This window comes from Seriola lalandi, unplaced genomic scaffold (assembly GCF_002814215.2).
Source record: "Seriola lalandi dorsalis isolate HSWRI2012SDOR001 ecotype SW California unplaced genomic scaffold, Sedor1 jcf7180002054967, whole genome shotgun sequence".
In the NCBI taxonomy this organism is placed as follows: domain Eukaryota; kingdom Metazoa; phylum Chordata; class Actinopteri; order Carangiformes; family Carangidae; genus Seriola; species Seriola lalandi.
The window spans coordinates 187,336-204,796 of NW_019525518.1; the positions used below are offsets into that span (position 1 = coordinate 187,336).

The 17,461-nt window shown below is 45.3% G+C and overlaps 1 protein-coding gene across 2 annotated transcripts; it reads left to right on the forward strand.

The window, feature by feature from the left end:
* The first annotated feature begins 386 nt into the window (after positions 1-386).
* On the forward strand, positions 387-14,298 carry znf318 (zinc finger protein 318). Of its 2 annotated transcripts, none has more exons than XM_023395660.2 (11): positions 387-832; positions 1,795-1,904; positions 1,999-2,638; positions 3,043-4,282; positions 4,645-4,751; positions 4,850-4,949; positions 5,653-5,978; positions 7,345-7,539; positions 7,747-7,840; positions 8,442-8,560; positions 9,713-14,298. In XM_023395660.2, the coding sequence occupies exons 1-11, from the start codon at positions 575-577 to the stop codon at positions 12,359-12,361; spliced, it is 5,838 nt and encodes a 1,945-aa protein (XP_023251428.1). In that variant the 5' UTR covers positions 387-574; the 3' UTR covers positions 12,362-14,298. The 2 variants fall into 2 exon arrangements, with proteins under 2 accessions (XP_023251428.1, XP_087027021.1); XM_087170895.1 differs by having other exon boundaries at positions 7,348-7,539.
* Positions 14,299-17,461: the final 3,163 nt, after the last annotated feature.

The window sequence follows — 17,461 nt, forward strand, 5'->3', positions numbered from 1 at the left end:
TGGATTTAAAACAGAATATTAGGTTCGCGGGTGGTAAAATTAAGATTAACTTCAAGATCATACAAACAAAGTGAAAATCATGAGGAAATTTAAAATGAATCCAAACTTCAGAGATATTTGGAACAAACTCGACCCTTTAGACCAAATCTAACTTTAAAACTTTAAAATCCTCAGAGGATGATCCAACGTGTCAGCAGAAACCCTCCGACATCAGAACCAGACCTTCAGACCCAAACACTCACTGACTTTCCAACAACAGCTGTTCAGTCACACAGAGACTCTGGTCCAGGGGCCACTGACCCTCTGAACATGTGTTATACCGTGTTGTTCCTGCAGGGGGCACCAGCTCGTTCAGTCCTGTCTGTTTATTTCTGACAGTAGAAGAAGAAGTGGTCCGTATGCATGCACAGAGCATCGCGCTGGAAATCAGTTTGTTTTGTTTTATATATCAGATATTTGAGCAGTAGGTTCACACAGACAGTGAACTGCCTGCAGGTCTCTGGTTTGCATTGAATAAACGCTGGAAACATCCGCTGGTTGACCGCGGGGAGGCGGAGAATCTCTGCAGGAGGAGATGTACCGTGGTCGGCCTCCGCCGAGAGGAGGCTACCCGCCGCCCTTCGAAGGCCGAGGACCGCGGCCTCCGAGGCCCTACCCGGCACCGGACTACAGAGACGACAGGAGCCGGCCCAGGCCTCCCTACCACCACGGCTACCACGACCATGCTCCCCCGGACTCCTACCGCCGCTCCCCGCCGCGCAGGAGGTACCCTTCCCCCGGGTCAGGGAATCACCGAGGCGGGGAGTACTGGGCCGGTGGTCCGCCGAGAGAGGTGGGTCAGCCGGTCTAAAAACAGGGTCTGATTAAAATGAACCGGATGTATTTTATTGGTGTTTGTGTTTCTGCATAATGCATCATAGTTGCAGCCAGCTGACGTCATTCTCTCTGTGTGCATCGTTTATTATCTGAAAACCAAACTCCATTAAGAAAACTGGCAGTTTATCACACCGTGTTTCTACTGTGATAACTGTGGAGCTCATTATTAAATGTTCCTCACATTTTCCTGAGTGAACTTAAATCCATAAAAGTTTAATTTTACCACCTAATTATCTGTCCCGTTTTAAGTTTCTAAACTCTAGTACACTGTGCTAGCTAACGCTCAGCTAGCTAACGCTCAGCTAGCTAACGCTCAGCTAGCTAACGCTCAGCTAGCTAACGCTCAGCTAGCTAACGCTCAGCTAGCACAGAAAACAGATTCTAAAAGTCGGTGTTTCGCGGTGACAGATGCTCGTTTTGCGGTTTTTAAAGTTGCCGATTTAAAGAAAACTTTTATCTTTTTTTCAAGGTGTTGTAATAATGTTGAGTGACTTTGTTTTATTGGATTATTTAATTGTCAGTTATGAACGGAGTTCGTCTGTGGTTCTCATCAATGAACAATCACGGACGTATTTCCGGCTTTGATAATAACAAAGGTCATTTCCGGGGTTGTGTTTGTAATATAATTGACAAAGTTACAGACACTTTACTTTATTATTGACAGTTTATCTTTTTTTTAAATTAAATTCATTGTGTTCGTTTTTTTTTTTTAAATTTAATTTCAATTTAAATTAATTTAATAGTGGTGTAGCTGAGGTGAGCCCAACCTAAACCAAGAAGGTGCTGCAGGGAACATCATTTTATCATTTTGTCATTTCTTTATGATTTAATGATTTATTTTAATGTTGTAGAAGGTTCATGAAATCGCGTTTGTTGCAAGTTTGATTTTTTACATTTTTTAAATGATATTTGTTGCAGAGATCTCCGTCACCACGTGGGGCCATTCCCCTCGACCATAATCTGGTCATCACTGTTGGCAATGATATGACTGGAACATCTGGCCCCGCCCCTTCACGGCATCATGACAGGTACATGTGAAAACACCAACTCTACCTGCTAAATTCAGATCCTGTCAGTCCCTGGTTTTAATTTCAGTCACCTGACGCTGGTCTTTCCTCACAGAGAGTATCCTGCCCGACCTGAGTACGAGCGGAGCCGGAGCAGGGGCCGGAGTCGAGACCGCAGTCTGGACCGGAGCCGGGCTAAGAGTCGGGGTCGGAGCAAGAGCCGGCCCCGCAGCCAGAGCCGGAGCCCGGACAGGAGCCGGGCCAAGAGTCGGGGACGGAGCAAGAGCCGGAGCCTGGACAGGAGCCGGGCCAAGAGTCGGGGCCGGAGTAAGAGCCGGAGTCCGGATCGGAGCCGGGCCAAGAGTCGGGGCCGGAGCAAGAGCCGGAGTCCAGACAGGAGCCGGGCCAAGAGTCGGGGCCGGAGCAAGAGCCGGGCAAGGAGCAAGAGTCGCCCCCGCAGCAGGTCTAGATCTAAGTCCAGGTCCAGGTCCAGATCTAGATCAAGGGGGAGAAGCCGGGGGCGGAGCTTCAGCAAAGTGGCGAGTCACGCCCGCAGTAAGAGCAGACAGAGGAGCCGCAGCGCTAGCAGCAGCTCGAGCTCGAGCAGCGGAAACGACAGCGACGAGAAATCCAGGAAGGAGTTTAAAGAGCTGAAGATGGCACGACGCAGAAAGGAGCTGGAGGAGATGCTGAGTCTGCCGACAAAATCCATCCTGAAGAAACGCAACGACTCCGAGGACTCGCCGTCGCTACGGGTACGACGAAAAATACACTCACTGCTGCTGCCTCAGCCAGCCAATAACAAATCAATGTTCAACAGAAGAACGAAGATTTAAAATGTCTAAACACAAGAAACCAGAAGTTTGTAGAAAAGTTTGTTTACATCCTGAAAAATCTGAGTAAAGACAGAGTCGAGTCGATCAGTTTGTCTTCGTTTGTGTTTTACTAAAGTAGAAACTTTGGAGGACAGTCCAAGGAGACGGTCCACAGCTGTGGAGACACTCACATCTGTCTGTGTCTCCAGTTTCAGTCTCTTTGTGTTTGATGAAGTTTGAAGCTGTAACTTTATTCAGCTGAGATGAATCTTTAACCCTGTAAATGCTGATGAACTGTGGTACAGAGGCGTCACTCCTCTCTGTTTCTCTGTGCTGTGTTTCAGAGCATCGACTCTCCCAGAGCTCTGGAGGGCTCCAACTTCTCCCATGTGGCCGACCAGCTGCTGCTGGCGGTGAAAGGCATGGAGCCTCACGCGGTGGCGTCCATGCTGTCGGAGCTCCGGTCCGACCCGCAGATGGCTAACCGCGCCGGCCTCGACGCCGAGATCAAAGAGATCCTGAACCTGCTGGGGGAGGCGGGGTCGGGGCACAAGGCTCAGACGACGAAGGCTATGGACGACATCGACGACGAGGAGAAGTTCCTGTACGGAGACTCTGAGGAGCCCAAACCGCCGCCGGCGTCCGAGCCGGTCCGACATCATGGCCTGGATCTGTACGGAGACGTGACGGAGGAGGTGCTGTACGGAGACTATCCCCCTCCCAAAGCCGTGATTGGTCAGACCTACGGCCTCCCTCCAGGGGCCTCGCCTCACCTCCCCGCCTCTTCCTCCATGGGGGAGGTGGACACGAGGTACGTGAGCCGACCCACCATCAGCCCAGACCAGAAGATCACGGTCCAGGTGCCGAACCCCGCCTTCCCGCCCGGCACGGAGCCGCTGGAGGAGAGCGAGCGCCAGGCGCTGGAGGAGTACGAGAAGATCCAGGACCTGCTGAAGACCATCGGCCTGGACCTGGGGGTCGCCGAGATCACCAAGATGGCCGCCAGGACCAAGGAGCGTCTCCACGGAAACAAGCCGCCTCCGAAGACACCCACACGGTGCAGACGGTACTCCTCCGGCAGCTCCGATGGCAGTCGGGGCCGCAGGAGGCGGAGCCACAGTGGCAGCTCCAGCAGCAGCAGCAGCAGGAGTCGCAGCAGGGGCGGCACCCGGAGGAGCAGCTGGAGCAGCGACGACAGCTGCAACAAATCAGCTCCGCCCAAATCCCACAAAGACAGAGACGTGAAGGAGACGAAGGTGGAGCGGAGCGACGCCACACCGCCGCTGCACAAAGAGCCGCCGCCACACCTCCCGCCACAGACCCCCAACCCCAACAACCTCCCCCCTCACCCCGGGGTGCCCATACCCACCTACCCCCCCGCACAGGTCCATGGCATGATGGCCCCGAACTACCCCCCGCCGGGTTACGGCCAGTTCGGAAACTACCTGCCCTACATGCCCCAGCAGTGGCCGCCCATGTACCCGCCCCCTCGCATGACCTTGCCCCCCCAGACTGACGAGTTCCCCCCCACTCTGCCGTACAAACAGCCCTACAACAAACCGCCCCCTGAGCTGGGGGTCAAAGGTCAGTCTGATCAGGATGATTGATGATAAAAGGAATATTCCACTTTTTATAAAGTGATTCTTGCTGGTTGAAGAGTTTATTTCTGTTTAAGATCTGAATGTTGATGGTGTCGTGTGTGTGTGTGTGTGTGTGTGTGTGTGTGTGTGTGTGTGTGTGTGTGTATATGTGTGTGTGTGTGTGGTGTGTGTGTGTGTGTGTGTATGTATATATATATATATATATGTATGTATGTATGTATGTATGTATGTATGTGTGTGTGTGTATGTATGTGTGTGTGTGTGTGTGTGTGTGTGTGTGTACAGTATATTCATACATATCTGGGGTTTGGGTTGTAAAACTGATTCCTGGTCGTCTCTCTGTAGCTTTGGGGAAATCGTGTGTTCAGGACGGAGAGAAGGGAATCTCTAAGATCAGCATCCACGACAGGAAAGTGTCTGAGGAGCAGAACAACGAGAGCCAGAAACAAAAGGTTTGACACCTGGAGCATCACAGTGAAACAGACCGAACCTCCAGGTAAAGCAGGTACCTGTCGACAGGTGAGCTCAACTCAACTGTTTCTGTGTTCAGGTTCTGGAGGAGAGAGAGAAGCTGAAGCAGGAGAGAGAGATCAGGATGAAGAAGAAGGAGTATCTGATGAAGGAGCTGGAGAGACTCAGGAAGCAACAAGGTGAGTTCATGTTGTTGACTCCTCCCTCCACCTGTCCCTGTCCACTCAGGTGGTTTAGGTTTATATGCCCAGGTCTCAGAAACATCTGTCTCTGTCTCTATGAGACTGTTTCTGAAAGAGTCACCCTCACTGATCACTTTGTTAGGAACACCTCTCTAACTTCCTCATGGATCCACCTGATGTTGAAACTTTCCTCTGAGACTCCATGTTGACGTGATGCTTCACATCACTTCAGTCATGCTGCCAAGTTCACAGGTTCACCATCACACCTTCATCTTCACAAGTTAAATTCATAGTAAATTAAAATAATTATTTTTCTTTCTTTGGTTTTCACTGTAACAAAAACAAACCGAACTGTGAATTCAAAACCGACGGATGTGCTGAAATGTGAGTTTAGTGGAAGACGAGATCGATCAGATATCTGTGATATTTTTTAGTTGAAGAAAACAGGCCTGGGTGAGTTTAGTAACCTGGTGTCAACAGGACCAATAAATAATAAACTGCAGCGTCAAACTCGTCTTTCTCCGGGTTCAGGTGGAGGAAAGAAAGAGACGTCCAGTCTTTGGTGGCTGAGGAATAATTCTTGATCATCAGAGACATAAATCTGTGTATCATCTGCATAATGTGACCCAGCAGTCTGAGACGACCCCTGAGGGACTCCACACCCGACTGATGAAACAAACGTCCTGTGTTGTTTTTCCAGGCGAGCTCCTGAGGAAGAAGCGCCGGGAGAAGGGGGGCCACAAAGACCCGCTGCTGCAGGAGATCAGTCACCTGCAGGAGGAGGTCATGACCCAGATCTCCAACCTCCGCAAAGAGCACGAGGCCGCCGAGAAGAAACGCAATGAGATCGACAAGGTGGCGCTCATCCTCGGCCTCAGCCCGTCCGACCGGCCCCGCAGGGCCAGCAAACCCGCTGAGGACCAGGAGAGCGAGACGCCATCAACAGTTGCGCCATCAGAGAAGAAGAAACAGGAAGCGGAGAGGAGTCCTGAGGAGCAGCAGGCGTCCAGCAGCTCCACGTCAAAGGTACAAACACCTGCAGAGGAGGTAACACTGATACAGAAAGTATTACTGTTGTTCATAGCTAGGGAACATTACTCTAATATAACCATGAATTTATCAGTATTTATTCATTTATTTACTTTAATAAAACCAGATTTTCAGTTGATTGTTTTTAGATTTTAACAATGTACGTAAATATCATGAAGATAAAAACTTTATTAATTAGTTTTCTTCAGCTGATTTCAGGTGTCAGATATGATCCATTTATTTATTTATGATGGAAACAAACCAGATTAAAATCATCTGTTACTGTAAGAAGCAGCTGCTTTAACAAACAGGACGTTTACTAACCTCATGAAGTTTATTTATACGGACAAAATTTTCATCTGTCGCGTCTGAACTCGATGCTTCTTTATTATTTTAGTCCCTTCATGTTTGTGGTTTATTGTTGTTTGTTCGTCCGGTCAGCTCAGAATCCGAGTCTGAAATAATAACGGCGGAGTTGTTTCATTTCCTCAGAACAACTACAGTTATTAATTCTGTCGCTCCTACTTTGACATTTCTTCAACCTGCCGTCAGTGAAACTCAAAATGTCCTGAACACAAGTTTCACACCAGTATCTCTGTTGGGGGGGGGGGGCTTTTAATGTGAAACATCTGTGCAGGAAGTGTTGAGTTTAATTGATGAAAGTTTTATGTTTATTAAGAAAAAACAGCAAAATACAAAGATTCATTTTCCCTGGAAACTTTAAATGTCCAGGTCTCAGTGATTCAGAGCAGCTACTGGATCATCTCTCACCTTTAACCTCTTTGTGCTCGTTGTAATAAGTCCATTTTACATTTTACACATCATGCAGCTCTGACTGAAGCACAACAGGTAACAACTGCACACACAACATGTGGCTGAGGAAACGGGCAAAGATCCATCAGTGGATTTTAAGAATCGATGTTTGATCATTCAAGTAAAAATCACGAGTCTGTTCATTCAGTAAATGTTGGAAACGACAAGATTGTTGGATCTTGTCCTGAACGTAGATAGATGTTCGTGTTCCTTGTGTGTTTGATGTTATCAGAAAGTTTTATTTAGAAAGTAAAACGGGTGAATTTAGACTTTGTGTATTTGTTCGTTCTTTAAGATCTCGAAGGTAAATGAAGCGTAAACTTTAAAGCCAGTTAGACGTTATTATCGGTATCATATAAAAGCGTCGGCCGCATTTTCTCTCAAAACACACGTTGACCTCGAAGCTGGAATCTCTGACGGTAAGAAACTTTTTCATTTCCAGATTTTGTGGAGCTGAGTTTTAAAGCTGGAGCTCGTTTCTGTCTGACTGAATCCTGACTGCTGAGCTTTCCCTGCCGCATTGACTCTCCTCCATCTTTGTTTCTTTTAGCAGACCTCAGCGGCAGCGCCGTCATCGTCGAGAGCGTCCCCCGTCAAGCCGCCGGTCAGCGCCCCTCCTCCGACGCCGCCCCCGGAGCCGTTTGAATACTATGACGCAGGAAACCACTGGTGCAAAAACTGTAACGTCACCTCTGGTTCCATGTTTGATTTTTTCACGCATTTGCACAGCAAAACGCACCGAAAGGTTTGTTCACTGCTGCTGCTTTTATTTTTCACAACAATTTCCAAAAATATCTTTGTGTATAAATGTCAACTTTTAATTCCTTTAAGATCCTTTTATAAATTTAATTGATCACATTTCTTGTTTTGGAAAGAGTCGGTTTGATATTCACACCTGGACGCACCTTCGTGTATGTGTCCCTGTTACATCACTTCTCTTTCCTTGTCTCAGACTCTGGACCCGTACGACCGGCCCTGGGCCTCCACTCCCACCAAAATCATCAAGAACATGTTGCCGGAAGAGAAACTGACAAAACCAGCTAAAGGTACTCGAGCTGCACATTCATCACGTCCCTGAAAACTCATCGTAATGCTTCTTCTTCTTCCTATGACCCTGATGTGTGAGCTGCTGAATGTTGTTAGCCGTCTTCTGCTTCCAGGTGGAGCTCAGTCTGGATCTCTGCTGCAGTTTCTGTGTCTCTTAATAAAAGCTAACAGAGTGACAAAGACTGGGACCAGAGGAGACTTCCTTTCCACAACTCTGATGTCAATTCATTTGTTTTCATGTGTCATCCTCAAACGAAGGCAGCTGTGAATGTAACGACCTGCGGTAACCTTTGGGAAAGTGCTGTAGCTGCTTGGTGCAGGTTCTTCTGCCCCCCCCCCCCCAAACGTTTGTCTTAATGCTCCCGTTTCCACAGTAACCGTGATGTCACTGAGCAGCTACAACACTTTTCCACCTGTTACCTCCCAACTCTTCACCATCCATTTATTTATTTACATATGTGATAATCAGCTGTCACCTGTCTGACCCTCTCCTGTCCTGACAGGTACTGAACATGGAGACGTCCACCAGGTAAACATGATTGACAGTTTATTTTATCTCCGCCTGTGGGTTTAAGCTGTGGTTCGTGTGTTTTGCTGCAGGGTCGGAGTTCCTGCTGCCCGTCAGAGGATTCTTCTGTCTGCTGTGTAAAGAGTTTTACGGAGACGCCATCTGTGCAGAAGAGCACGTCACCACGCACGCTCACAACGAGAAGTACAAGGTATTTGATGTGGCGATGAAGAACCAACACAAACACACAAAGATTTAACACACCACCACCTGCGGCCAGGTGAAGGAGGTGTTATAGGGGCAGTTGACCCAAATTACCAAAGGAAAAAACATATTTCTCCAGTTTGATAGTTTTTGTTTTGTCCAGGTTTCAGCCTCCATCCAAGTACAATGGAAATAAAAAAGCTTTAGCTTTAAATAAAGACAAAACTAAACAGCAGTGTGTGTTGAAGAAACTATCAAAGATCCAAATAAAGATGAACGTTGCCTCTGTGACATCACCCACAGGTTTCTGAAGCTCAGAGTGAGCTGATCCACCGTCACCATCTTGGCAGTGTCTGACTCCGTCCCTAACTCACAGCTAATCCAAATATGATCAAAAAGGAGGGGCACCTGCCCACCTGTCACCCACCTGTTACTTAAAGAAGCCATGCCCACAATCCTCCATAACTTTAGTCCTTAATAAAATGTAAACAGGTGAGTTATATAAAGGTGTCATGAAGGAGGAAATTAGCTCTAGAGACCAAAACAGTTTTTGTACCAGGCTGTAAACATGTTTATTTCTGCTGTAAAGTTGGACATTTTAAGATGGGAGTCTCACTGTCAGGAACTATTTATTACTACTATATTATTGCGGGCGGGCCACCAGTTGATGGAGACAGAATGTGGTGAAGTTAGAGCTGTCCACCTTGCTGCGTTCACGTCATCAGGGAACTCTAGACTTTTGAGCGACTGGAGAGTTTGTGTGTTAGGGTTCAGATACTGCGCAAAGACAATATAGTATGTCCATTAAGTTTGGGTTTAATAGACAGGTTTCCTGTTTAGAAACGACTGAGGACGGGTGTGCAGAAGTGGGATAGAGAACATATTTCCACTATCTCATTTTAGATTTAGGTAGAAAGCAGACCCCAACCAGTACTGGACTTCTGACACCAATACTAATATTAATATTTGTGTTTTTTAAAAAATGGTGACACATGTATTTTACACTGTAATATGACCCCAAACATCTTTTACTTTTCTTTTACTGTTGCTGTTATGTCTTTTAGAGGCTCAGCTTTAATTGGAAGAGTTTGTATGTCAGGCTGTTCATATATTTTCTTAATGGTTTCTTGTCTCTCTGTTTTGATGCCACATTCACCAGAAACAAATGTACGAGAATCCACTGTATGAACAGAGGAGGAACCTCGACCGTCAGGCAGGACTGTCTTCAGAGACGAGCGGCAAGAAACGCAAACACGAAGACGACGAGAAAGGCAGCAAAGACAAGGATGAAAAGAGCAAACACAAAAAGGAGAAAAAGGACAAGGAGAAAAAGAAGGAAGATGATGATGCTTCTCAGAAAGAGGAGAAGTCTAAAGTTAAAAAGGAGGATGGGGAGGAAAGGCTGAAGCATAGCAAGATGGGGGAGGATAGTAAAAGTGTCAAAAGCATGGAAGAGGAGCGACCTTCTTACAGCAAGAAAGATGAGGATGAAAATTGTAAATACAGCAAAAAGGATGATAAGTACCGCTACAGTAAAGAGGAAGAAGAGAGGGGTGACCGATACAAATACAACAGAGACGAGGAGTATCGGTACCGATATCGCAGAGATGATGATGACAGATATGATGACCGCCCTAAATATGGCCCAAGAAATGATGAGGACAAGTATAAATACGGTAAACATTCAGAATTCAGATCCAAATATGACAGAGAACGAGATGAAGGGAAACCTAAGGCTGAGAGGGAAGGTTTTAAAAAGCCTGACCCAGGCAAACCAACAGGGAAACCAGAGGTCATTAAGCCTGAACCTCCGCCCAAGCCCTATGACCCTCCCAAAGTCCTTTGTGGACCCAGTCCGGCCATGAGGGCCAAGCTCCGCAAACAGAGCCTGGAAGCCGGAAAGCCAGTTCCTGCGCTGCCGACCACTTCATTTGGAAAGTTCACGTGGAAGAAGAAGGAGAACATGTTGGCGAAGGTGGCTGAGAAAGTGGCCGCTGAGTTCATCAAGGAAGACGAAGCCGCTGCAAGCCAGCAGCAGCCAGTCTCTGTGGAGGATTCTTTTGCAAAGTCAATGGCTGTTGCTAAGGAGATCGCCCATAAACTGGGGGGCCAGCACAACATGCCTCCTTCTCCCTGGGTGTCCAATGGTGCCAACCGGGGAAGGATCAGGCCCAATCTCCCAGCACCTGCTGCAGTCCTGAGGAAAACAACCATGATGGGTAAACCTGCGCCTCTGAATACCTTCCTCTCTATCAGACCCCAAAACACAAGTTTAATATCCCCAACGCTTTCTGACGGTCTCACAAAGGCTCTAAATGCTCAGAACGCACTGCTGGAAACAAAACCTGTGCCTCCAGTTGGTGGACCCGAACCGTGTGAGGCTATGCCTACCCCGGCAGTGTCTAGACCAGGGCCTTCAGAGGCTAAACCTCCACCGCTGGCATCTATACCTGCACCATTTGAAGTGAAACCTTCGCCACCAATGTCTAGACCAGAGCCATTTGAGGCTAAACCTCCACCGCCAGTGTCTAGACTTGCACCATTTGAGGTTAAACCTGCTCCTCCGGTGTCTAGACCAGAGCCATTTCAGGCCAAACCTCCACCACCAGTGTCCAGACTTGCACCAATAGATGTTAAACCTGCACCACCAGTTTCAAAACCAGCCTCAGATGAGGTAAAGCCTATACCATCTGAGGCTAAGCCTGCAGCCTCAGAAGGAAAACCTCCGCCATCTGTGGCTAAACCCACACAACCAGCAATGATAAAGATAGTGTCTGATGTTGCAGCTCCTGGCGTCCCGGAGAGTGAGCAGACCCGTACAGTGTTTGTCAAACCTCCCCCTTTCATGAACATGAGTGAGGGAGCTCAGAAGTCTGAGAAACTAAAGAGTAACCTGGCTGCGGCCAAAGCCCAGGAATTATTCGGCATCTTCTACAGCAGCACAAGCCAGTCAGGTTCCTCTTCAATCACCAAACCAGCAACAGACTCCAGTAGTAGTTCCAATAAAAGTACACCTCCAGCCCCGCAAGCACCAAAACCCCAACTTCACCCTCCAGTCCAAACCCAATCCCAATCCCAACCTCCAACTCAGGTCCACACAGCTCCACAACCACAACCACAACCACAACCAGACTCAAAGAGTCCCCCATCAACTCCACAATCCCATTCAGAAATTCAAATAGCTTCAGTTTGGTCCATGCAGTCTACCCCAGCTCCAACCCCTGAAACGACTTCACAGACAGTTCAACCAAAACTGACTCCGCAAGCTCAGTCAGCGGTTCAGAGTGAAACCCAAAACCAGTCCTCGACTTCTAAATCGGAATCCCATATCACCCCACAAACTGAGCCAGAACCAACACCTGAAACTCAGTGCCAGCCCAAACTTCCTCTCCAAATCCAAACAGAGCCACAATCCAAACCCCAACCAGACCAGGGCACTCAGTCTCATCTTGACCCAGCTCCGGAACCTGAACCCAAACCGGGGCCCAAAACAAGAGGCAAGACAACTCCAACAAAGAAAGCATCCCCTGCTGCCCGCCCTGTCCGACAAACTCGATCCCAAACCAGATACCAGACCCGGCGGCAGCAGCAGCAACAGCAGAACCAGTCGGAGCCAGAATCTGACATGACTTCAGGGGATTCTGAATCAGCAGCTTCAGATCCAAAGGGACTAGACACGTCAGACCCTGGTTCTGGGTCACTGCAAGAAGAGGGGGGCTCTCAGGAGATGGAGATCACCCCTGAAACGCTGGGCCTCCCCCCTGACATGACCTCTCTGGACTTTGAGTACGATTTTAACTTTGAGTAGGAGCTGACCCGACTGTGTGGCGGGAAGGCAGCTGGAAAAGGGCGAGAGAGAGACTCGCGCTGACAGACTTGAGACTTTTAAAAACACTGACCTTCACCTGTTCAAAAGACCAGGCTGACGTTTTCTGAAACCCTCGTCTTCAGAGTCGGATCTTACAGACGGATAAAGGTTTCATCTCTCTTGATCCAGCACAGAAACAGGTCCTGGATCTGTTCAGCCTCCTTTTACAGGATCAGGCTGGTGGTGTTATTTTATCTTTTCAGTATCATCAGCAAATTCCTGATGATAAAAACCCAACACTTAATTTATCCTGCTAACAAGTATTATCTGTGATGTAGTTGAATAATTGATCAACAGAAAACTGATTTTTCAAGCAGAAATGTTAAATATTTTCTGCTTGTGTTTCTTTTTTCTTGTAGAATAGATAATGTAAATATATTTTGGTTTTGGACTGTTGAAGAATTTAAAGATGTCAAATTGGATTTTGGGGAACCGTTGCAGTCCTTCTACACAGGAGCCTGTTTGGTTGTTTTACTGTCGGTAGCTGATTTATTCCTCATAAACTGGTGCAAAGACAGAAACCAAACATGTTCTTATAATCAGTTTGTTTGTCTGAGTCAATCAGGTTCTTCACAGTAAACTAAATCATAATGACAGAATAACTCATCCAGAGCAACAGTTTGCTTCTTAGCTGTGTTTCATGGCGTTTGGACAGTGGAGCTCTGGCAGGGAGGCAAAGGCTACTGGCACTATATGGTCATAAATATGTGGACACATCTGTCCCATACTTGTGTTCCTTTAGTTTAGTGGTTCCAAGATAAATGGAAGGCAGGGATTCCTGAGAGGTCTGGACTGGAAGGGTTGGAAGACATTTAGTCATGTAGGAAATTAGAAAAATATGAACTCCTATACACAGAGTTCGGTTTATTTTCCAGACTTTTCTCTTAAACTTTGCTTTTCCTTTTTTATCTTTTGGGCATCTTGAACTGATTCAAATGAAACAATCTGAGGAGAAAGTCACTGTTTCATCAAACTGCTCAAAACAAACAGACAAGTTAAAGAAAAAAGGGAACCACTGATCTAAAGCTTCTTGAGACAATGATCAGAACAAGAAAAAACACTTGCTACATAAAATTAAATGTATTTTTCAGACATTCCTCTAAATGTTAATTACAGGATAGTCTTTCCTCTTTAAAGTTACTCAAATAATCACTGTATGTATGTTGAGTGGGTTATAATCCATAAACAGAAGGAACCTTTGCTTCTTTATCACAAGCCAGAAGGTTTGGGATCCACCCTTTGTTCCAATGAAGGGAAATCTTAATGAAACATTAGGAGATATCATCTTCAGGTATGATGAAGGCGGTAGTGTTCTGCTCCTCCTATTAGCAGGATGAATTCAGTGTTGGTTTTTGCTCTTCAGGGGAATTCTTGTTCATAAAAACAACAGAAACTAACTGAGATGAAACTGATCTGTTGTTGTCTGGCTCTGGAGGACAGGGTTTCCTAAAATGTGGGACTGCTCCTTGTAAAGCTCACAGTGCTGTCTCTGTCACGATTTCACAGATCAATCTCCTCCTGAAGGTAACGTACTGTAAACCGTTGGTAGTTCCTCTTGTTGTCTGTTGGAGTTTAGACTCACTCAGTTTTCCTGTGTAGACCAATGACACATTCGCACAGTTCAGCCGGTGAAATGAAACTCGTAGCGTGGACCAATAAAGAGCTCGGGTGGTTTCAGACCGGCAGCAGTGTTCACATGTTGACTGAAGATCCAGGATCCGGTTCCTATGATTCTGCGTCAGGTTTTCTCCCCTTGTTTGTGTTGGAGGCACTGATCTGAGGTCAGTGTCTCGGGGTCAGAATAGAATCAAACTGCTCGACTTGTAAAATCTGTTGCTTTACGTAAAGTTTTAATAAAAGTTAGTGGAGAAAAAACAGGCAGAAGGTCTGTGTCGTGATTATTCACAGAATATTCAGCAGTGACTGAAGGACGGAGGATCATGGATCAACCCGATTTTTACTAAACATTAATTTAGTTAATTCAGAAAACGTTATGTCTTTTAAGACCACGTTTCCTCTCATGAAGAGGTTTACATCGTTTACTGCATGTTCACAAGAGACTGGGTCTATTCTAAAACCTCAAACGTGGAATAACTACATGCTTGTATTGTTTTTTTACATTTCCAACCATGTTTTACAGCAGCCGAGGAAGAATCAACCAGGACAAAAGGTAAAAATAAAATATATGAAATGTTAAGTCCAAAGTTTGAAAAATATTCAGACTTCAAGTCAAAACTACGAAAGACTTTGTTTTAATTTTGATGGTTTGTCATAAAGTCATTTTTACTTAGGTGAGAATTTTTATTTGGTCATTTGACGTTTCATCAATGTTTTTTTTCCTGACGGGCTCCTGTAGTTCACTGATTTGACTGATACCCCTCACCCTCCAAATTAAAAGAGAGGTTGGTATTTCTAAAGATTCTCATAATGACATTAGTGTCTGTGCTGATCAATTGGATGAGTCAGAGAAAATGAAAATATCTGTTGTTTGGCCGCTTTGTGGGAAAATGACACTTTTTGTAGATTTTTTCCCCAGATGTGGCCAAACTTTGTTCACACCTGTACATGAAGAAGGAAACTCAATAACTTAGTAACTTACTAACATCGTACTTAGATAATTTAGTATTTTAACAACGGTCAATTGTTCCCCAATCGACCAGGTTTCCTCCATCAGTTTATGTTCGCCTTGTTTTCAGGTGGACTCGGTCTCAGCAGATGTTTGTGAATGAGTCTTGTAGTTCTCTGAGGCAGGAGGTCGTTTCCTCTGCCGTGATTCCCTCCGTGAGACGTTGTAGGTCAGACATGAAACTGGGTGACAGTAAATCTGATATTGTTAATACAAATCTAGCTCTAGATGTCTCTTGTTTTACATCCACCAGTTGTAGAAAGGTGTTTGTTCTGTCCAGGTTTCAGGAACCTGAATGAACCGTCTGTTAGTCCCGTTGGTTCAGATTGAAGGTGTCGCCCTCATCTCATTATCTTAATACAGATTGTCTGCGTCCGTGTGTTCAGGCAATTTCTTCTCTAACTTCAACAGTCGATCATTTGGTTCGACAGTCGACGGCGTCATTGACGAGTCTCCTGCAGAGAAGGTAAGAGACCAGTTTCTATAAACATCAGTGAGGATGAAAACTGTCAGATACTCAGTGAAAATGTCACATGAATCTAGATTTACATTAATATTTAGTTTTATTTTTTAATTTTCTTACTGTATGTTATTTCTTGTTCTTGTACAGCTTAGTGGGAACAAACTGTACAAAATGTTTTTGAAGAAAAATGTGTTTTGGTATTTTCCACTGAACGAGAAGGGGGGGGCAGGACTGTGTTACACATTGTGTTGATAATGTAATTGTCCATATAGACACAGAGACTTGTTGAAATTGTTTAACAGAAGAACCCAGCGATGTGACTCATTAAATTATTTGTGAAGGAAGAAACACTGAAGATCTTTTTTGTAAGAGATGATCCAAACAAATAAAGTTGGATTAAACAGAACATTGGTCTGTTGTGATGTGTTTTTATGTTTCTAAGTAAAAACTGGTTCTGATTTTGAGGCGAAGTCAGAACTGTAGCAGCCTTTCAGTCTCCGCTGAGGGTTTAGAACCAAGGTGCTGTGATACACCTGCCTGTCAGGAGAGGGAATCAAACCAGCGACTCTTAAGGGAAAACATCAGTTCTTATAAAACATGGTTTGAAACTACAGTAGAACATTTGATGTAATTCACTGATTTAATTCAGGCTCTGTCCACAGCACTGAGCTGATTCTGACCACCAGGTGGCGCCACAGTGATAAGTAACGAGAGGAGGACAGGTGCCGTTTCATTTAAATAAAATTAAATACAATTTAATGTGTAGTGAAACTGAACTGAAACCAGTTTGGATACATGATGTAGATTTAAATTATTTTTTTGTTTAAAGTTTCTTAACATTTAAATCAAATATATATTATTATTATAAAAACAGTGATGACTAATTCTGATTCTCATCATGTTAATAAAATGAAGTGTTTTCATTCTACATCAGGAATCATTAAAGTGAAGTTGTGGTTATGTGATAGAGGAGCTGTTCACTGAGATGAGATCAAACTTCTCTGATCCTGAGGAGGGAAATTCAGCATCACAACCGCACAAGAATATGACACCAGGAAAACAAAGAATATCTATAATGAATAAATAAATCACATCAGAGAAGTGAACACGTTACTTTAGATCATATGTGTGAAACTCACAGCGCAGTTTCCAGCCTTTGATTCCAGATCACAGTGACAGAATATATCTGGAAAAGATTACATGACTATATATAATTTATATCTAAATGTGTGTGTAAGTGGAGCCTGACATCTTTAACAGGTGAGAGGTGAGCGCTGTTTATCCATCAGAGTAAATCTACCTGAACTTTCCCCTGGACAAAGTCAATCATAAACCTTGGCAGAATAGAGTTATATTAGAAAAAATGATATACTAATTAATATCTTCATAATGAAGAGTGAGAATGAGGCTTAAGTCCTGAGGTGTTTTTCTTTGACAAACTTAACTAAAGGTCTGCTTACTAGCATTTTTCAGAGGTTTCAGCAGCTTCTCGTTGTCTTCTTTAGTGGCTTCTAGACTTATGTGAAACTGCAGTTTCCAACATCAAGGATGAACTTTGTGCTCAATGAAACTTTATTTACTTGAAGTGTCAGTCAGGTTTTATTTTTATTTAAACTGGGTCACTTATTAGGGGATGCTCTTAATTTATTTTGCCTTATTAATTACTTTTTTCCCTCTTATTTACTGTCTTTGGGGGGAGTGGGCTGCCTTCCTGGTCCTGATGCCACCTGTACTCAGGTGTGGATGCACTGTGTGGTTCTGTGTTGAAAACAGCCCTAACCGGAGGAAATGGTGATAGTTTTCTCTGCGGTCACAGAGCTGGGTATCATCAGGTTGAAGGTGTTGTGTTGCTGGGGAAGACTGGAGTCCTGCCTCACCCTGAGCACCAAACTCACAGACAGCCCATCAGAAAAATCCCTACACGCGTCGCTAGGCAGATCTGCACCTCGCT